The 22,574-nt window shown below is 43.7% G+C and overlaps 1 protein-coding gene across 15 annotated transcripts in view; it reads right to left on the bottom strand.

Annotated features, from left to right (window-relative positions):
• The window catches only part of PTPRM (protein tyrosine phosphatase receptor type M), a 412,071-nt gene extending 409,958 nt beyond the window's left edge, over positions 1 to 2,113 (bottom strand). For 5 of the 15 annotated variants that reach the window (XM_060277900.1, XM_035125992.2, XM_035126001.2 and 2 more), the window contains exon 1: positions 1,081 to 2,112. In XM_060277900.1, the coding sequence (XP_060133883.1) occupies positions 1,081 to 1,153 (73 nt within the window). In that variant the 5' untranslated portion in view covers positions 1,154 to 2,112. Of the gene's footprint in view, positions 1 to 1,080 lie in introns of all 15 variants that reach the window. The other 10 variants (XM_035125987.2, XM_035125998.2, XM_035125994.2 and 7 more) reach the window with 7 other exon arrangements.
• Positions 2,114 to 22,574: the final 20,461 nt, after the last annotated feature.

Genomic DNA, 22,574 nt, shown 5'->3' with positions numbered 1-22,574 from the left:
TTGTATGCCTCACACGCACCGTTAAAGCATGTTACGCACACTGGAGGGTAGCCAGAGGAAAAGAGCCCAAGCAGTGAGGATGCTGAGGCAGTAAACGCTTGCCAGGTAGAATGAAAAAGTTACACTTTGATTATCACTTGGCTGCTACAAAGTGGGGAGAAATTAAGGAATCACAGCACAGGGCACTGCTTTGTCCAAAGCTTGACACAACTTGACCAGCACTGGAAAACACTTCTTCACAACAACTCTTAAAAGTTCGGGACCCCTGCGTCCCCCTGACACACCTGGACGCCGTACCAAATGAGCTGTCAGTCACACAGCATTCAAGGCACAAAGGTCGCCTCCACCCCACAGTAGTCCAGCGAGGACTTGCACTCCATAAACTGGGTGTCTAGTCGAACTGGAGAGAGGGGTCCGCGCAAGGTATTCTGGGCAGCTTTCTCTTGCCCAACTTTTCTCGCCACCCAGCACGAGAGACCGTGGGCTCCAGCGCCCCCCTCCACGCCGCGCGCCACGAGCTCGGCTCAGAAAGCGGCCAGCAGCCCGCCCGTCCGCCCACCCGCCCGGCATCGCCTAGACGAAGCGTCCCTGGCTGGGAAGGAAGAGAAGCCCGGACCTTTGCAACTGCTAGCCGGGAGCAGTCAACTTGCAGAAAGTTGTTTGGGGTTGGATTTAAAGCAACGGCCCTTCAAATATATATTTTTAATGTAATGGTGTGTTGTTTTTTCCAGAATTCCGATTTCCCGCCTCCCTTTCGAGGGAGGGAGCTCGTCGAGTCGTGCCAGACTCCGCAGCAGCCTCGCTCCGCGTCTTGCACTTTTCCACCCGGCAGCCAAACTAACGGGATCCCTCCCTCGGCGCCGCGAACTTCCCCTTCTCCCTTCCAAGCGTCTCTCTCTCTCTCAAATCCACCCAGCAGCTCCAAGGGTCACACCCGCCGAGGGGGGGGGGAAATACCTCCCCATTCCCCAAGGCAGCCCGTCCCGCTTCACCTTTCTTCACACAAAGCTCCCCGAGGAGCCCAGCAGTCGCACAGAGTTCATTATTATTATTAAAGGGACTCCGCGGGGTTTGCATTACCTGTGAACGTCTCGGCTGCCGCTGCCAGCAAAAGTCCAGCCAAAGTCAGGAGGCAAGTTTCAACTTTCCCCATATTTCCTTCGTCTCGAGAAAGACCCCCCTCCGGCCCTCCCCGGTCCTGGGGGGTTGGGGAGGCTGGCGCGGGCGCCCTCCGTGGCCCTTTCCTCGCGGGGTCCGCCTGCCTGAGAGGGAGCTCCGAAAAGCAATAGCAGTAGCAGCAGCAGCGTCGCGTCCCCGTCAGCAGCGCCCTCCCGGCCCCCTGGAAACTCCCGCCAGCTCGCGCGCTCCCTGTTGCGCCGCTCCAGCCCCGCAGCCGCCCAGCCGCGAGCGCCGCGCCGTCTTCGCGAGGAACTCTCTCCTCGCTCCAGTCCCCGCACTGACTCGCGCTCCCCCCGGCAGCCAGGCAGGCAGGCAGGCGCTGAGCAGGCAGCCGAGAACGAGCCAGCAGCCAAGTCACGCCCAGCCGCCGACAAGGCCGCCTTTCTCCCGCTAGAGGGCGAGTGGCGCCAAAAGCGGCACCCCCGCCAGGATGGCTGGCTGGCTGGCTGGCTGCTCGCTCCGAGGAACTCGCCGCCGCGTTTGCTCTTGTGGGAGGGAGAAGCTAACGGGACAGGCGCGCTAAGTGGCTGTTGCTGCTGCTGCTGCTGCTGCTGCGACACGAAAGTCTTCTTTTTGAAATGCCCGCACGAAGGTAGGCTCCGTGAGAAGAGTGGAATAGCGCCGGACGGAAACGGGGAACCAAAACTGCGAGGAAAATGCAAATGAACAAAGCAGCAGCTCGCGGGAGAAGAAGTCCTGCCGCGCACGAAAGAAACTGGGGGAAGTTTGTTGCTGGAAGCCGGGCAGTGCGCTCTTCTCCGCTTTATCCCGCGATTCAATTTGAATCCGCTTTATCCCGCGATTCAATTTCTTATTTATTTCGCAGCTGCCCCAATGCTAAGCAGTAAGTCGTTTTGACTCTTCCCCTCAGGTGAGTGTTGCAGCTGCGCGCAACGTTAATTATTTGGAGCCAATCCGGGCCGGCTCTGGCTCCTCTTTCAAAGCCCCGAAACTTCGGCAGGACGCGGCAATTAAGGGCGCGCGGCTGGCCCCGTGACGTGTGCAGAGCGTGCTTTTCCCTGGCTCGGATGACCACAGCCAACCTCTGCACGCGTCTGAGATCGCTTGGAAAGAATTCCAGGCGAAGGCTATTTGCGGGGCTTTCTTTTTTGTTACGCCATTCAGACGCTTAAAATCGGAAAACGAATAAGGCAAATCATCTGCAGCTGCATTCGCGTAGCAGTTTATCCCATTTTCACGACTGTTGATTTCCACATTACTGCACATTTGAGCTTTCACACAATGTAAAAGCCATTTCTGGAATTATGGTGGAATACAGTGCAAAGGGATGGGGGTAGCACTGTGGGTTAAACCACAGAGCCTAGGGCTTGCGGATCAGAAGGTCGGCAGTTCGAATCCCGGCGATGGGGTGAGTTCCCATTGCTCAGTTCCTGCTCCTGCCAACCTAGCAGTTCAAAAGCACATCAAAGTGCAAGTAGATAAATAGGCACCGCTCCGGCGGGAAGGTAAACGGCATTTCCGTGCACTGCTCTGGTTTGCCAGAAGCTGCTTAGTCATGCTGGCCACATGACCCAGAAGCTGTACACCGGCTCCCTTGGCCAGTAAAGTGAGATGAGCACTCCAGAGTCGTCTGCAACTGGACCTAATGGTCAGGGGTCCCTTTACCTTTACAGTGCAAAGTTTAGCACATATTCCCATATTGTCTGCAAGCGGGTTTACCAAAATGGCAGAGAAAAGTAGAGAACGACAAGGCAGCAAGTGCAGTTGGACATTTGTGGACAACTAGTTAATTTCTTTGGAAGAACTAAAGTCTAAAAGTTATTAGCAGTGAGGGCTTGTATTTTGTCTGTTCAAGTTTAAGGGGCATCCTTGAGAGTAACACCTTCCTCTTAAGCTTGGCTCTCTGATTACAATTGTGTGGGGAGACAAGTTACAATGAGGGAGGTGAACTCTGCACATGTTTTCAACATGCCTTTCCAGATCTCTCTCCACGAAGCCCTAGTTTAAAAATTGAAAGAAATGTCATTCCTGTATAGTATGGAGCATTATCCCCAGTTTTTAAAAATATGTTTCCCACACCCCTTTCCCCTCTGCTCCTTCCATTTTCCTACATCTTTTGGCATCCCTTCCCAAGGAAATGATGCAGTCAGCCTGCTGTGCCTGCTCTACCTCTGCAGAAAAATAATTGGAGGTGGGAAAGAAGAGGGAGGTGTTCTTTCTGATCCCTGCAAATTGCTACCTTTTGCCTTCCCACCAGATATTTCTTTTTCTGCTTAAGAACATGTTCCTGTAACTATTTTAGGGTTATTCACCCTCCACCCTGTCACACAGAGGATTTCAGCAAATATGCAGAAGGAACCACATGGGAAGATTGTCCTCTCCTCACTTAAGGAGAAGGTTGCAAATAGGCTTCTAAAAGTAGCCTTTTCTTTCACAATTCCAGTGACAGAGACCATATAACATTTGAACTAACCTTGCCCTGTGGACAACAGCAAACAAACTTCAGCTTAGTCAACACCAGGTCTAGACTTTTTAACTTCTTCAGTCTTTTTTATCAGTATAAATAACCCATTGCTTATCCGTTCTGATCAAACTACACGTTACATTAAGCACAAGGCTGCTTAACTTTGTTATTTTATTTTGAATGGGGGAAAAACAGCAGACAAGCATCAATCCAATAACAAACAACCCACAAGGATTACCAGAGGGATGCTGATGGCTGCACACGCACCCAGAGAAGCCTTCCTTCTCCAGAAAAAGAGGCGGCGTATGTACAGGTACAGCTTTCCAGAAGGAAAGAAAGGGGAGCAATCAAAGACATTTCACCGATTTTATCCTCACAACAACTCAGGTAGGTGGGTTAGGCTGAGGGATGGTGACTGGCTCAAGGTCACCCAATGAGCTTCCTGGCTGACTGAAGATCTGAACCTCTGGTCTTAGGCTATGTACCCATTAGCAGGAAGGTTGTTGCACCATGCTGCGTTTCAAGTTGCATTTGCATATTGCTAGTCACTGCTGTATACTTGTATACACTGCTCCAATACTTTGGCCACCTCATGAGAAGAGAAGACTCCCTGGAAAAGACCCTGATGTTGGGAAAGATTGAGGGCACTAGGAGAAGGGGACGACAGAGGACGAGATGGTTGGACAGTGTTCTCGAAGCTACGAACATGAGTCTGACCAAACTGCGGGAGGCAGTGCAAGACAGGAGTGCCTGGCGTGCTATGGTCCATGGGGTCACGAAGAGTTGGACATGACTACACAACAACAATACACTGCTGTACACCATTTAGAGCAGAATTTTTGAAAAGCGGCTAAAATGTCTGTTTTGGAGATTTTTATTTTTAAAGCTCACTTTTTGAAATTTTCACATTTTGAAATGTATTGTATTGTTTAGTCATTTAGTCGTGTTCGATTTTAGTCATGTCACATTTTGAAATATGACACCCCTAATACGGGCAGAGATGTCTGCATCCAATGCGCATTGCCTGTTTGGTTTCCCCACACCTGTAATGCCCTTGAACTCCAGTTCATTAAGCTTTCATCCGCATATGCACTATCATCCACACATGTGCAATAGCTGTCTCAAGTATAATGCAGCTTAAACTTTCCTTTCTGGCTGAAACTAGTAGAGGGGGAAACACATTGAACAGCAGTATTTCCCAAGGTAGTACAGATTAGCTCTTCACCATGTGTACACAGATTCAAAATTCTGTGGTGGGAACACATTGGAGCCAGAGTCCAACGCTCTAACCACTATCCCTTCAGAATAAAATCATCATTACTTAATTTGAGTAGCTTCACCCTTATTCTGAACCCACAGGTTTGAAGACATGGGACTATTGGGCCTGAACTTTTAAAACACTTACATAATGTTAGTGCAACAAAATTATGTTGCCTGTTCTGTTTCCATCTGTTTTCAGAAGGGACCCCAAACCAATTAGAAACAGCTCAGTATGCAAATAGGAAAATGACTTTATCACTACAGTTAGCTGTGTGTGTGTGTGTGTGTGTGTGTGTGTGTATAGTCCTTGTTTGGAGGTGGACAGTGTTGGTGGTTTCTGGAGCCCATTCCTCACTCCTCATTTCATCTCTCTTTCTCTCATATATTTTGTCATTCTTTTAGGTGCCCCCAGAGGAAAGCATGAGTGCATTTCCTCTTCCCCACAGCTGCTTGTTTGCTGAGGAGTCTGTTCAGGATTTGTGTTCCTGGCAGGAAGCTGTTTCAGCTAGAGGAGAAAAGGGTGTGTTTGTGAAACTCAAATCTCACACGGGACACAAAAGCCTCTCATTAACTTTCTCATTTAGTGCAACACTCCAGAGCCTCAGCTGCGCCGTCCACGAGAGAAGTTAGAGAACTTGTTCTCTTGGCGAAACCCCCCCATCGGAAAATGAATGGTGCAGTTCGATCATAAATAAAAATGAACAAGCTTAAAGGCAATAGACAGGTTCCGTGTGTGGTAATAAATCCAGCCTTTCGTGCTGTGCAGTTCACTCGCACTGGAAAATCATTCCCTCCGCCTCCCCCACCCACCCTCTCTGACAGCTGAGCTCCCCCATAGTGCTTTGGCCCTCTGCAACTCCGAGGCACTAAAAAAAAGGCAGCAAAAGAGGAAATGGAAAAATAACAGGCAGAAAATACAGCAGCACAGGAGAATGAAGCTGTTAGCAACAAGAGGAATTGTTTCTAGGACATTAATTTACTTTGTGTTCCAAAATGGCTTGCTCTGGGCAGGACTTTGGACAAAGCCCACTCAGCAGAATTAGCAGTATGAGCATTGGCTTACAACATTGGGAAATAAGTGAAACCATATACATTTCCATCTAAAGAGGGAGATCCTTGTAAGACCATCAAGTTTCAAATTTTCAATTACTTCAGACTACCCCAAAGGAGAACCTGGGACCTTCCAGATGTTGTTTAACTACATGCTGAGCATGGACTATGCTGGCTAGGGCTGATGGGAATCCAGGAACTGATTCCTGGGCCCTTTTTTAATACATATACCCCAATCTTCAAGCCTAGTGGGTTGGATCCAGACTTAGTCATGCCTGAGTAGGTGGTCGAAATCAATAGAACCCAAGTTAGTCATCATGACTGAACCTGGAGCCAATCCAATGTTAAATATAAACCAATGTAAACTATTCTACATGTTTCTATGCAGTAACCACTGAAATGCAGTTGGGTTGCCAAATTTTTCACTCACAGTCAGACCTCCAAATGTTGAAAATACATTTGTGTGCACCATTGCAAACATTAAGGCTATAACCATTTACCTAGGAGTAAACTGCACTGAACTCAATGGCAGACCAATTTCATGTCACAAAGATGCCTGTGAACATGACATGAAGACCGGCAACACCCACCCCACCATGTGAGAATCTTTTGCATATGATCACAGTGCCTGGAGACATGGTCAGGCCATGCATCCATAGCAGTGACCAGAGGAGGAATGATCGCTGGGAAGGAGCACAGAGAGAGGAAATGCCATGGTGCATCAGAGGGTTTATAAAGTAAGGCTCAAAAGCCAAGCAGTTCAAAAGATTACTATGCCAAACACAATATCCAATCAAAAGAGCATATATGCAAGCGAGATTCCTTGTCAACCTGTTTATTGAACATGTACCCTTATTTGTTTGCAAAAAGTTTGCAGAGAGGTTATGCAAAGTACTGTTTATTGAACATTCATTCCATTTTTATTTTATTTTTTGCAGGCAGGTTATTTGACATCACATCAATAAATTGTTATCACACACTTTCCTGTGCATATCCCCATCACTTCCCTCACACCCAAAAGTCCATGAAGAGAGGAGCAGGTTTGATGTGCAAGAGTGCTAAATCCAGTTTAATGTCACAATCTATGTTTGTTGATAAGCAATGAAACCTCACCCGCAAAGTAGCCACAGTCTGAGAAAGGGTAGGTACATGTTGTGATGGTGTAAAAGGAATATTGTGGGGACTTTTACTAATGCACATCTCCTAAAGCAACCTACGCCATGGTGTCTCTGTGCTTGGAATGGAAAGATCTTTACACAATCATCTGCAGCATTAGAAATATCAAAGAGAGGACTGCCTTCAGGCTTTCCTATTGGTATTCTGGTATAATTTTGTTATGTCTCTGATTCACTGCAGGGAGAAAGGCTTTAGTAGTAGAGAGGAAGCTTTCCCCCTGTCCTGTCACTGTATATATCGGGCTTAAGGAAACTGGTCCTGGGTCAAAACCCTTCCTTAAGGTAATAGAAGTACAGCATCTTTTTGTGGCTCATCCCCCGAACCAGCTGCATGGAATGGGAATTGGGACACTGTTTTACGGTGGTTCTGGTCCTACCTATGGGATTGAGTCAAGAGAGTAGTAGTGGAAGAGTGCTTTTTGACCCCCTGCAGGTTATGCTATGGAGTGCTGCAGGGCACTATTCTATCACCTACTATGCTATTTAATATCTGCTTGAAGCCACTGGGTGTGGACATTAGGAGTTTGGAGACAAGGTGCCATCAGTATGCTGTATTTCTCCATAACATCTGAGTTGGGACAGGTCGTGTGGATCCTGGACTGGTTTCTGGATGCAGTGGTGCAATGAATGCATGAGGGAGGGGGGAAGTTGAGTTGTTCCCGTGTCAAAGAAATTAATCAATTGCCTAGCCTGGATTGGGTTGCACTCCCCTTGAAGGAAGCAGGTATGTGGTTTGAAGATGCTTCTGGATGCAGCTTTGTCACTGGAGGTATCTAGGTATCCACAATGTCTTCTAGAAGCACCATTTACCAGCTGCGACTGGTGCAACAACTATGGCTGTTGCTGGACCAGGAGAGCTTGACTACCATAGTCCAGGCATTGGTGACTTCAATAATGGACTACTGCGATGTCCTTTTAGCTTGATCTGAACATTGTTCAGAATGCAGCAGCACACTTGATGACACAAGTGAGACCCTATCATCATATAACATCTGCTCTAAATTTGCTCTGTTTGTCCACTAGCTACCAGGCCAAGTTTGGATCTCCAGCTTACCATGTTGTTCTTTAAGTGAAACGGGGAGAGCAGCCTCCCAGTGGTCCTTGGCCATTGGCAAATGCCAGAGGGTGCTATCCATCAGCTTGGCTGTCCAAGTGCAATGCTATATATAGTCATATTGTGTGTTCTTATATTGTAGTGTACTTGTGCTCAAATCTCCAATAGTTGCTGTTTATAAGGAAATAATGGTGCTTTCCTCTACAGCTGTAGTTACTCTATCTCTTGTGAAAGAACAAACCTTATAAAACTCCATTGTTATCCCACATTTGATGTCTCTCTTCCTGTAAAGATAGTAATCTAGGCTGAGAGTCGAGATGGGAGTTATAGTATGGTGCAAATAAAAATCATGAGCTTTTTCAGGTATTGGAAGACTAACCCGTGTGTTATTTCATAGCCTTTTATTTTAGATTAACGTTGCTCTGTGAATCTAGATCATAGTCCCACTGGAACTAGTATAAGGTGGAAACTCATTTCCTGAGGGTTTTGGGCCATCTCCAGGCTTCTTACAGGGAGAAGAGTAGAGCTGTGGCACAATCATTAAAGAATGAACAACTGTTGCAGATTTGGGAGAAGGGACACAGTTCAGTAACTAAGCCACATGCTTTACATGCTAACTTTTGCAGCATTTGTGTACTTAAGGCAGTATTTGGCTGAATAAATACAGCCACTTTAGGTCAAACTTTTGGATACCAGTAAAGACAGAAGTCCCTTGACCCTGATTAAAGCCATGTTTATTATTGAGATGACTAAGGATGGGCTTGAATAATCAGATTACCAAAATAATTCCAAAAATAATTTTGAGCGAGTGAAACAGAAAGCACGGTTGGAACCCTTCCTCTTTATTTATTTATTCTACAGGCTGTTCTGAATTTTTCTAGAAATGGGAGGAAACCTAGTAGTCCACACAATCAAGTTATATACTGGCAAGATTGCATCTCAACTTCTATGTAGTGCAGAATTGTAAGGTCTGGGTGATGCAGTTTAGAGATGATAACTCAAAATCAGGGTCCTAGGTAGGGATGGACAAATTGGCCAACTTTAGCTTGTCTCAATTTTTTCAAGTCCTACATAAGTTCCATTATCCACATTTCTGTGTTTTGGAAAGTACAAACTAGGTATGTTCACCTTTAAATGCAAAACCTATTTCTTTCTCCTTTTCACACCTTCCTCTGGGTTACCTTAAAAGTGCACATGCTACAGTTGTGGCCAGTCTCTTTGGTATCTTCTGCCCCCTGCTTTACTTCATCAAGACTGTTCCCACCCCAGCCCAGTTGTCCATGTTATTCCCCACCTCCAGTCTTTTCATTTCTTTCTTTGCCTCAACTCTTGAAAAGAATGTGCTGGGAAGGAAACTGGGCAAAGCAAAAAACAGACAATGGTGTCAGGTGAATCCAAAGTCAAAATTATCTTTCCCAGTGCAAAGTTTCCAAAGCACCAGTTGAGTCCTGAATGTCAAGGATGAGAGGAATAGGACCAGTTAAGCAGCCATGCTGATTCCATCAGTTGATATTGTTGGATATTGCCTCCCAAAAAGACTACCTACCTCATGATCTGGCAAGCAAGGTAAAGAATCCTAAAATGTGCCCTATTACTGAAAATATATTAACCAACCAAAGTGCATGAAATCATGTTTACAGTGTTCACTTTTATAGGGCTGTACCAGGCAGCACCATCCTGGTGCCTTCCAGGTGTTTTGAGTTACAGTTCCAAAGTTTTAGTCCAACACTTCTGCAGGGCACCAATATGACAAAGGCTGGGTTATGCTAACAAGCTGGTGATGCCCTGAAAGAAAACATCTATAAGATGATGTACAGGTGGTATATCACACCGATGAAACTAACTATTCCTCTTGACTCTCACAATTCCTGAGATGTTGCATTTGTACTGCCTGCAATGCACTTCTAACTAACACAATAGTTGGCATGCCGAGTGATAATTCTGGGCTTTTCAGGAAATCGAAGCAGTCCTCTGGAACATTTTTTGTCTGCTTATTCAGTACCATCCAGTCAAAAGGAAATGGAGCAATCGCTAACCCAAACCTCCACAAGAGTTACCAGACTAGTTCCACCGTAGTCTCTGACCTTTGTGTCCTAATGATTATCCATGCCAGCCTAGTCATAACATTAGAAGTGGACAACTGCAGTTATTAGGCTAAAGCAATCTTATTTGTACAAGTTTTTTTGTTTCCCATATTTTATAATAGATTATTTTTTCATATGTGGTAAAAAAAATGGTCATAGTGAGTGGGAGTTTTCTGGAATGGAATGAGCCATCATCTCATATTTGTCAGATTGCTTATCTTCTTTTACGTATTTACTGCTTTTTATAGCTACGAGGTGGAGGTGGCATGGATTCATCCACAGTACTTTTGATTGAAGGTCTGCCTGGTCTACACTTTATAAAGATAAGGGGGAGGCATGGAAGTTTCCTACTTTGGGCTGTAATTTTCCTCTTGGTTGCTTTTTGTACCAACAGCAAATGTCCATTGAAGGGACACAATATTGCCCAACAGCAAGTCACTCCACTGAAAATAATGGGAGCTTATTTAAAAGGAGCTTATAGCTTTGATCAGGCAAAAAGCATATTTACACATGAGAGGATAAGGAATGAAGTGTATTCTCAGTTGAAAACTACTGTATTTGGATGCAGTAAAATACTTTGCAAGCTACAGATAAAGGGACATAAGATCTGACATTGGTTTGTCAAAGCTGTTTTGACAACACAGGTGATGAGTTGACACTCATAGCTGTATTGCATTTTTGCCACATTGATGGAGCAAATCCGATGTACTGGAGGGAGACATTGGTAGATTGGGGGGAACCTCAACTTTTGCAGAAGTACGAAGGAAACCTGTGGGGTTTCCCCAACAAATGAGGACAGAATGCTCAGAAGTCATGAAATGCTGACCATTGAGAGGGTGGAAATAGACAACCAGGTGGAGGGGACCTGGTTGGCTGGCTGGAACTGAACAGGAATATTTGCAACATTTTATTGCAAATCACACTTGTTGCAGCAAAATTCTTATATGCCTATGGCCCCTTTCTGGGATTAGCAGAACTATAAATGCTCTGTTGGTGTAAATGTACCCTAAAACTCTTTCCTCTTAACACATTACTTCTGAAATAACCTAACAGATTAGCCTCTATTACTGAAAGGTCAAAGTATGGTTATCTCCTGATAACCTAGTTGATTTTCCAGTGAATAATGGGAAGAGTACATAGCCCAGCTATGCTTCTTTGGGCTCCTCCTTTATTTAAAAAAAAACAAAAAAACAAGAAGCTTTCATTTTGGGGATAATAGGTTCAGAGGTACCCAAAGAACGAAGGAAGGTATTCATGTATGCTACCACAGCGGTGCAAATGATACAGTATATGCCCAGAGATGGAAAGAATAAACAGTTCCAACCAAGGAAGACTGGCAACAAAAACTGTTGGAGTATGCAGAAATGACAAAACTTACTGGAAGATTAAGAAATCAAGAAGAGAGATGTTTTAATACAGAATGGGGAAATTTTATTGACTATTTGAAGATTTATTGTAAACAATTTAAATCATTAGCAGGATTGACATAAAAAATGTGCAGTGAGAATAACCTAAACAGAATATAAAGGAATAAATAAAATCGAAATGGATATGCAGAGGTAAAAGATACAACATAAGTGTCACGGAGGAAGTAGTGACTACTCTAGAGTAACGACTCCTCACTGCGTTGCCTTTTCATCATTTTATTCAGTGCAAGCTATTTACAGTGCAGAGACAGTACTATGTACATGTTGTCAGTCTTGGTCAGAACCTCCGAATGGAGGTTCGCGCGTCTTTTTCCAGCAAAGAAGCCTGGGAATACTGAATCTCCGCCCCCGGCGTCTCCTGCGTAATTCCGGTGTCGGCGGGATCGGCCTTCTTCCCTCGCTTCCCCTGCTTCCCTCTTCCCTTCCAGCACGGGGTAGTGGCTCTGGTACTCTACCTGAGCATCGCCCTCCATTTCCGGAATCCCCGCTGGAGATATCCCCCTCCCCGCTTCCGCTCGCGCTGGGCGACGAGCTGGTACTTAAGAGGGGAGGGACCTCCCGGTAGCTCCTGTCCCTCACAATAAGTAACTGCAGAAAGCGGGGAAGGGGGTAGATGATTTGATGCTTTAAATTGGCTGTGTGGATTTATTTTTGTGATCCTTTTTGTAGAATGATAAAAATAAAAATAAAATTATATAAAAAGAGTAATCTTTGAGAGAAGACTCCCTGTTTTTTTTTTCTTTTAGATTAGTTTATTTTATGTTATTGTATCATCAAAAAGCTTTAATAATATCTTATGAAAAAAGAGGTTGCACTCCTAAACACCTGAGAGCAAGCCCCACTGAAGACAATGAAGCCTATGTAATGCTGCTCTAAAGCCACTGTTAATGTATTGCCATCTTTTATTAATGAAAGGTGAAGCTCGATATACAGAAAGCCTCATGTAATGTCCAAATCAACTTCTAAAAATCCCATGTAAACAAATGTATGCAGCGTTTATTATTGCTTATATCCCACCCTTCCTCTCAAGGGAGCCCAGGGCAACTAGCAATAAGATACAGCATTGAAAACACAGTTAAAAGTACAATACAAGCACAGCAAGCAAGTCCCTATCAAATATTACTCTTGTGCATGAATATTCCTTTAACTCTTTTCCTAGTAGATGTTGCAGGGTTTTAAAATTTTAGCTTCCTTGAAAACTCAGTTCATAATAGGACAACTGTGGTTTAACATGAATCTCTGAGAAAAACAAGAATTGAAAACACCTCTCCGTTCTTTCTCCTGTGTCGTCTTTGAACAGCGTGCACTCAGGAATTCTCCATCTTCCTATTTGTTTTTTGTTTTTTTGAAATATTCCCCCCCCCCCCGATTGCAGTTAATTATGTTAGGGCCGAGATAAAGGGATCTAGTTTATCAAAGACAAGTGAACAGGTGAAAGACAGAAGGAAAACAAAGTTGGTGTACAGACTGAAGCCAAAAGAAAGGGGAGAATAGCAAGTGATAGAAACAGTGGTGGACAGAAGCAATTGTGGCTAGATGAATGAACTGAGGATAGAGAAGCACAGAATAAACATGAAAGGGGAAAAGAGCAACAGATGTGGGCAACAGGGAGAAGTACAATTTGGCAGCTACTGTGATTGAGAGTATCTTCCAAATATTCCCTTGCAGCATCGCACACACTTTTGTCCTATCCAATTTTAAAATTCATACTCAAAAACCTCTTGCTAGAGACTGCTGAACAGTAGGATCTGAGTCTGATTTATTGTTTTTGAGCTTTGCAGGTGGCATTTGCTTTTGTGAATTCTTTATGTTCCTTGGCAAGACAGCATCAGAGCAGCATTATCAGGAATAAAGATATAGAGAGATGTGATCAGGGCCACTGGTCGTGTGGCATATACGCAGATTATAATTTTAATGTTTGCAGCCATCACTGAATACGTTTTGCCTCCCAACTGTTTAAGATGCCAGTACTGGAAGGATGTGCTACCTGTTTATTGCTCTAAATATATATTTATACTGTGAAAAGACAGAGCAAAAGCAAATAAAAATAAATCTAGAGCCAGAGAGTTTTAAATGTACCAAAAGAGTTTAGAAATAAGAGTATGCCTTAAAAATCATCACAGGGTGTCAGGTTTAGCACTTCTCTCACGCAAGACATGACACGCTGGCAGTTTGACTAGTTGGGGTTTATTTATCAATCCGAGCTTCCCACAACTCACTCCTCACTGTCGCAGTCAGTTGACTCAACTTCCAAGACCAGATATACTCAAAGCCCACCCCCATTTCCTGCTGGTCTTCCTTTGTACTAATCGCTTGCTCCGCCTTCTACTTCTTGGAGACTCAGGTGCAGCCAATTCCTCCTCCTCTGGAGTTGAATCCAACCCTCTACTACCACCTGCATCCTGCTCCTTCATCTCTGTGCTGCTGCGAAAACTTACAGGCAGCCACCCAGAGCGAGAAGGGCTTGCCTCACTTTCGTTGTGAGAACGACTCAAGTTCCTGTTTTCCTCTGCCTCTTCCTCCCCCTCTGCAGATTCTTCTCTATCAGCCATGTCTCTGACACAGGGGGTCAGTCCAACCTTGGGAGAGAGTTTCATCATTAAAGTCTTGCCACCACTGCAAATGTTTTGTCTTGGGCCATGTCCCCACCATTGGCACATTATTTGACAGTGGAACGCAGAGCAAGACCTCCAGTTGTGGCCACAGCTGATGTTCTGGCTCATACGGGAGAAGGCAGTCTTTCAGCAGCTTTGTACTTGGCATTGCTCAGGAATTCTAACAAACCAAACATTAATTGCATTTGGGGGCGGGGGGAGTTGTTCAAATCAGTGCAGTTTTGAAAGGTTCAGTCAGCCATCTTGATTCAAAATGGAATCAAGTTGTATCCAAACAAGTGAAATTGATCTCAAGAACCCTCACCAAAAAGTTGGTTATAATATTTTATTATTTGTCTTATTCTTTTTGATGAAATGAAGAGACATCTAAGGTGGCCAGGGAGGAGACCTCCAAGGCAATAAAGTTTGTGTGACCAATATATGATATTAAATATTTCATAGCCACAAGGCATCACCAATGAAATTAATTTACAGTATCCCGCCATTAATAGTTTTCACATCCTCTTACAAAAACTGTAAAGTGTGAGGGTTTTGATGAGAAGCCATGTTCTTTTTAGTCCCCCAGAATGTATGTGACTTTATAAGTATCTTGGCCATTCTCACAAACAGTGAATCTGTTCTGCTAAAACTATTCTACAAGTCTTCAGGGCATCACAGCACAACCTGGTCTCTCCTGCTCTCAGCACAGTATTCAATCTGGAGGTCTTGGGCCTTAAGTCTCAAGCCTGAAATTTGGTTGAATTTGGCCAAGATTTTATGACATCATGGTTGATTAATCAATTGTTTCAGGCTATTGTGGTTCCATCCACTCTTATCCATGCTAGGGAACTACATTAATGGCCAGACGACATAATCTCTCCTTATAAATGTAACAGTCACTCAATAACATTTTGTGTACTGAAACAGAGCATTGTGCATGCGGTCACGTACTCCAGATGCTTTCTGCATATTCTACCTCTAAACTCTCTCTGATCTAACTTCTAAATATGTCAGCAGCACAAACAGCATTGCACCTTCTGCCTAACTCTAAATCACGTGTCTTCTACAGAAGGACTCTACCTCTAACCTAACTCTGGAAGTGAAAAATTTATTCAATTTAGCTTGTTGTGTGTTGGGTCTGATCTTGCCCTGAACTGCCATTAAGCTAGCCCTGTTGTTAATATGGCTACCTGTACTCTGGTCCCCAAACAATATAATTTGTAAGACAGATTCCTTGTATCCACCAATGTTTTACCAAGTGCTTATGACCCATATATTCTGGCCACAAGTTGATGGATATGTACACACAGCTCTGTGAGCTGCCCAAGGTCTTGTTCTAGAACAATGTGAACAGTTTTGCTGGCTCAGAATATTGTGCACTCTGCATCTCTGAGCAGCCTTGAAAGTTAGTTTATTCATAGTCTCTAGCTAACGGTAAAGTCCAAGTGTAAGCTAGCTCAGAGCTTCTTGCACATAGTCTTCTCTTGCCTGAGCTAAATAGAAGACTCATAATATAAAATATATTTTATTCAACATGTCTCTGAATAGCAGTAGTTGGGGAACATGAGGGAGAGAGTGCTTGGACTCACGTTTTGCTTGTGGTTCTTCCCATAGGCATCTGGTTGACCATTGTGGGGGAAAGGATGCTAGACTTGATAGGCCTTTGACTTCATCCAGAAGTGCTCTTCTTATGTTAACCCACCTAGTGGTATCACATAGGCACGGTTACCATCACACTGTCTTACTGAAGTCTGCCTGATACTAGGTGTGGCCGTCCTTGCTGGTATAACTTGTAAGCGGTGCTGAGTATCTGACTGGGACAGAAACTGGTTCGCTAATGGGTGGATTAAGTTCTATTATTTGGGCGCCAAAGAAACAAAAGTTGGGGGGGGGGGGTGTCCGAGAAGTGGGAATCTGATTCTGTCACCTGCTTTCCAATTTCTATATAGAATCAGGTATTGCTAGTGGTACATTCTTTGAAGCAAAGAAAATAATATTGTATCCCAAGTTCAGTTACCTAACACATTTCTTTTAAAGTTCAGACAAAACATTGGTTAAAATGTTTTCCCTGTCTATCTCAAAGGTGAGTACTAGATATGAAAATAAAATAGTCTAAGATATTCCATTAAAATTGCAGATATTAAAACACAGTTATTAGACAAGTTAAATGGTTCACCATTTGTCTCCAGAATTCATAGAATCATAGAATTGGAAGAGAGCACAAGGGCCATCCAGTCCAAGCGCCACCCAGAAAGATTTTACAAAGCTTCCAAAATGTATTATATATGAAGGATTCAATTCTATGTTAAATTGTATGTCTTGATGAAAAACATTGTTCTGCTCTTACTCCTGTGTTCATTTAACTCTATGTTTTGTTTCAGTGTGATTTGATTGTATTAAAAGACTGCTAAGAGAATTTAACAATGCTGTCCCATGTTGTTGAAGTGAACACTTGGGCCTCTGAAATGCCTGGAGATCTGAAATGGAGAAGACTATGAATAGATGATACACGAAGATCAATGACTGGAAAGAAATAGCATCAAAGGTAAAATGGAATGGGGGTGGAAGTAAAATGCTACAGAAACAAACAAGAATGAGAGAGAAGGGGAAAGGATAAAGAGGAAGGGATGAAAAGGAGCTTGGCAAGCAGAAAAAGATGATGAAAGCAGGTAAAAAGCCTCAGGTAAGGTATGCACATTTTCCCCTAAACGGTCAACAAGTCTGAAGCTCTGTAGTCTGAGTTGCATGTTGCAGTTCTGTTTGTGGAATGGAGATCACATAATTTATCTTTTTTGAAACAACTGTGGTACATTGAAAGTTATACAAGAATAAAAGAAAAAATGCATGAAACACAGAAGGTGCTATGAGACCGAAGGAAAGGGAAACTTTAACAGAGTGGTACAACAGGTCTTAATTTCATTTTGAAACTGTTCAAATTGGGGTTGTTAAGGGATTTGTACCTGTCATCTCAGCAGACGTGTGATCATTTTCCTGATCTGCTGAACAGTCACAATATCCAGAGGTTTGATCTCCTGTTAACATGTTCCCATTTCTAATCCATTCTTAATGCAAATCATATATTCAGACAAGAAGATTGGGGAAAAGACTTATGCTCTGGCTTGGATTAATTTATGTGCTGACAGTGCTATTTTTCTAGAAAAAGAGGTGCCGAAACTCACCATGAACACCTCCCTAGTTCTCTTAGAAAGGCAATGGCGCCCACCCGAGAGGTGCCAGAACTGAGGTCCAGCAAGTTCTGGCTGAAAAAACAAAACAAAAACCATTTGTGCTGAGAATAAGTCTGAGGGCTATGATGTCCACCTCATATTGAAGGAGAGCATTGTGTGCTTCCGAGCTTTGTATTACAAAGTAAGGAATGAAGAACTAACAACATGTATGTAAACCAGCTCTGAGGGCTGCCATTGGAGCTGGTCATCTCAGTACTGGTTGCATTTGAAAAAGAGCAAAGCCATTTTAATCCCTGTAATCGGGATCTCCATCCTAAAACAGTTTCACCCCAGCTCCCTTCCTCTCACTCACCCACAAAATCACTAACCTAGGAATTGCTTTAGTGGCAGCAGGGAGACTGTAGCAGTGTCTGCTGATGCCTTGGCAGCAGTAGTTCTCTTTCCTCCACTTACGTGATGATCGAGACCAGGACTTTTTTTCAGCCAGAGCTTGCTAGAACTTAGTTCCGGAACGTCTCAGGTAGGGGCCATTGCCATTATAAGAGAACAAAGGGGTGTTCGTGGTGAGTTCCAGCACTTCTTTTTCTAGAAAAATAGCACTGATTGAGACTCACAATATGCCTTGGAGAGAAGTCGTAATTTAATGAACAGTGACACGCCTACTCTCCATTCTGAGCATATACATATGGTGATCATTATATCAATATTCCTTAATTCTTTGCAGATTTGAATTCCTTCAGTGTACAATTCTGGCTCATTCATTTACTAGTCCCCCCCCCAAAAAAAATCACTCACAAGGCTACCCCTATTTCCCTCTTCCATCTGGTGTACAACAAAAGAGAAAATCAATTAAACTTGTCTAAGGATGGGGATATAAATCTCTTAAATAGCAAATGTATTTCCCGTAATACAGATATATTTATCATTAAATAGATGGGTCATATAGTCACGGACAAATAAGCTTTTATTCTGCTTCTGCATTGATTTTTTTTTTAAAAAAACCCTACCTCTAACCCACTAGCTTCCATTTATGTAAGAAAACAGCATTTGCCATCAAAGCCTTTCCTTGATATGAAACCACAGAGAAATAACCCATTAAGCTGAGTGACTCTCAGTCAAATACCACTCTGCCATGTTTGGTTTGTGCACAAAACATGGTTTCGTATAGTCGTGATTTGATAATAGGCTTGTTCATTGTGTGAAATTTTATAACCATTATCCTTTCTAATAGGTCAGACGCACTTTGCTGAAAATGTCTTGGTAGTGAGTGGAATTTAAAAAGCTGAAACCGATTCCAGATCTTGTTTTTTTTTTGAGAGAGAGAGAGAGAGAGAGAGAGAGAGAGAGAGAGAGAGAGACCCCTGGGAAGAAGCCCTCCTGCTGTAAAACTCCCAGATGCAAAGGGATAAGACACAGTGTGAAAAGCAGCATACCATCAAGCAGCTATAGGTTAATAGAGAGCTCATGCTATCTTCAATCCATGGTTCCTTTGGTTAAAAGGATCTCAGCTAGCAAGGCAGTGGGAAGCTTCTTTGCAAGTCAAAAACAAGACAGATCTATTGATCTGTTTAATTTCGTGGGGGGCGGGGCGGAAATATTTATTTGAAATCATAAACTGATGTGGAAATGTGGCTAAAGATTTGAGAGAAACTTAAACCAACAGATTCATGCATCTCCTATTACATGATAATTTGTGACCAGGTTGTCTCTGCCCTGGAAGAGCCACAGTTGGTTCATCCTCCTCAGCTGGCAAAAAAATCCTTCATGCCCTTGGGCATCAAGATATGGAGCCAGATCTAACACTTCCACCAACTGTAAAGTTGTCCAGTGAAAAACCCTCTCCAGAATGCTGCCTCCCATATCAGACAAACCAACAGCACCTCCATTTTTTTGTAGATTATGCTTCAGTTTATTAGTCCTCCTACGGCCCTGGTTTAGAGGGGAACAATGGTCTGATTCAAAGTTGGGGCATAATTATATGTTAGGTGCAAATACATGTTGAGCATTACCATTACTTTAAAATTGAAAAATCTGCTTTGAGAGGAGAGGTGTGGCGCGTAACACTTTTCCCTGTTTCTTCACTCAAAATTGTACCATCCCAACCAACTTTTTCCTCCCATGAGGTTCCAAAGAAGCATATTTGCAGGTATTTGGACAGATTTGCCCAAAATGACACAGAAAAGTCATCTATTATTTGGTTAAAATTATCTTAAACCTCTTCTGCATCAATAACTGTCTGCCATGCCATCACTCAACACTGAGTAGGTTCCATAGTGTCAGTCATCCAATCACTAAATTAATTGTCTGTATGAATAAATTGATGCTTTCCGTTCTGATACATAAACTTGTTCATCTATATTCAAATGTAAGAATAATGCTATTTCTCTGTATGTATTTCAGTTACCAAATCAAGAAAATGCCAAATGCACTTCTGCCTAACTGGCCCAGATAGAACCTTTGCTTAAGTGGCAATAGCAGCATTTGGCTTTGGCTTTGGCACCATTTGCACTTAGCTGCATCTGCTCTGGAATACCACGAGAGCTTGTCAGTCCTATTTAAAGGCTGCTTTTTAGCAAACAGTGGTCTATAATGAGCTGTGTGCCCAGGGCATCCCAATTTATTTCTGTGGAGTTTTGCCAGTGTAACAGAGAGCAAGAACTTGTTCCAGATTTATTAAATATAAGCTGAATAAAAATAAATGAGCCATCAATCTACACAAAGTATGCTCTGGTGCTCTTATATCACTTCAGTGAAACTGCAACACTGCATTCTGGCCCCAGGTGACCTTTTGCTGTTGGGGTGGTACAGGCAGAGACTTGCCTTGCATTAACTAAAGCAGTATATTACTTTGGGCACATGAGGAAAGAACCATAGAACACACCAATTTGACTGCCCAGTATTGCACCAGTGCTAGACAAAGGGACTGTTCCAGTTGTCCTAAGGATGAGATGCAAGGGACCAGAATTGGCTCCACCTTCTCTACCCCATTCTCATCTTTCCTCCCAGGTCCTTGTGTAGGTGTGGTGGTTTAGGTAACACAAGGGCTTCCCTAGAGTGTTGTGGCAATGGTGGCAAGAATTGTGCAGGACCAGTCCAGGAGATTTTGCTGCTTGTGGCAAACAATATCCCCAGTGCTGTACCCTCTGCTGTAGGCACACCCCACCCTCACCTCTGCCATGAGACGGAGGTGGGGGCATGGCACAACTACAGCCCAGCTAGGGTGTGCTCATGAAATCAGTACCGTGGAGTTGGAAGGGACCCAAAGGTCATCCAAAATAAGAAGAGGCTGCTGGATCAGACCAACGACCCATCTAGTCCAGCATCCTATTCTCACAGGGGCCAGCCAGATGCCCACCATGGGAAACCTACAAGCAGGATTCGAACACAGAGCATACTCCCCTCCTGTGGTTTCCAGCTACTGGTCTTCAGAAGCATTGCTGCCTCTGAAGCAGTGGCAGGTGGTGGCAAGAAGGGCACTCCTCAGGCCCTTTTCATGGGTGGGTCCACATCATGGGTGGGCCAACCCTGGAGCTGTGTCAGTGGTAGCCAGGGGCGCCGGTGTGGGCCCCAGATTATGGGTGCCCAGCGGTGCTTACAACATAACATGACGTAATGACGTCATGTGCGTGCGACGGCAGTGCCTAGGAGCCCCAGAAATCATGTCCAAAGGCCTCAGATGTGACTTTCGGGGCCTCACAAAGCACTGGAAGTCACACCAGAGGCTGCATGATGTGGGTGCTGAGCGCACCCCCCCCCCAATAATAATTGTGGGTGCCCTGGCACCCAAGGTCCCTTATAGTTGGTGGCAGCTCACAGACCAAGGAAGTCAAGATGGCCATAAGACCTGTATTGAGTAGTAGAATGCTTGGTCAGGCTGTGAGTAACACAGATGCAGCAAAGCTGATAGGTGGGATAGAACTTGAGAAAAGGATAGAACTTGGAAAAAGGAGTTTTGGTTTTTATGGAAGGAAAGGGTTTTTAGGAGGGATTCAGATCACAAGTAGCTTGATTGGCCTGAGAGATGGGAAAGGAGACAGGCCAGTTACTGACAAAAAGAGGAAAACAGAAGCAAGACATTTAAAATCAAGCTTGATTATATGTGGAGAGTGCAACAAGATCTTCCCATCCAAATTGGTAGCAACTATTGTTTACTGATTCTAAATTGAGCAAGATGGTGCTTCCTTTGTGCCAAGAATTATATAGAGATTTCTCTGCCAAAAGGTCCTCAAGTAACAGCTCTTGCATTTTCACAAACAAGGAACAAACCCTGATTACTAGATGAAAAGAGACTAATGAAAAAGGAATATAGGGAGAGGAAGGCATAAACTTAACTTCTGCTATGCAAGCAACAAATAGTAGTGAGAGTAATTAAGAACTGAGTCCACTGGCTACATGTGATAAATTATAGAGCAGTGGCGATTTGCTTTAAATGTGTTCCCTTAAGGGCTGTGTGAATCTATTAGTCAAGAGAGCTCATGCTAAATTGAGGTGAAATTCACCCAAGAATGTGAGATACAAAACTGGAATGGTTTGTGGAATGCTTATTTGGGGTTTTTCAATTGCTTTGCTATTTTTAGATTAATTTTCTTGGAGTAATTGCTCCATCTATTTCCGTTGTTTATGTTAGCTATCTGGTGATAGTCTAAAACCCCTCAATTTTACTTTGCCATCATTTGGCCTTTAGAAATAAATTGTTACCATCTAAACAAAGTTGTTCTGGTGCCCTCTGCACCTCCACTCTGCTGGCATTGTATGAAATGAGATTGAAAATCAGATGGTCTATTTGACCGATGGTTCCTTCCACCTGTAATTGAAACTTGACATCCTCTGAAACTGAGTCAGCAATGATGCACAAGATAGTCCAATTAAAGTCATGTCCAGTTGCCAGAATTGTCTGTTTATTGAGCAGTTAGAAAGCACTCATAACTCACTAGAACCATTTCTCTGTCTTTTATCTTTGAATGACAGCTTGCTAAATAAGAGCATCACAAGCTGCTTTTATCATTTGCGCTGCAAATGAAGTTTTCAGCTCTGCAGCATCTTTTCACAGCTCTTTGCTTGCAGTTCAAAAGCAATGGCAATGATTGTTTTCTAGCTGGAATTAAGGTATTACTCTTATTTCTAACTCAAATAAATGC

The sequence above is a fragment of the Zootoca vivipara genome, chromosome 8, assembly GCF_963506605.1.
Source record: "Zootoca vivipara chromosome 8, rZooViv1.1, whole genome shotgun sequence".
In the NCBI taxonomy this organism is placed as follows: domain Eukaryota; kingdom Metazoa; phylum Chordata; class Lepidosauria; order Squamata; family Lacertidae; genus Zootoca; species Zootoca vivipara.
This window is presented reverse-complemented; position numbering and strand designations above follow the sequence as displayed.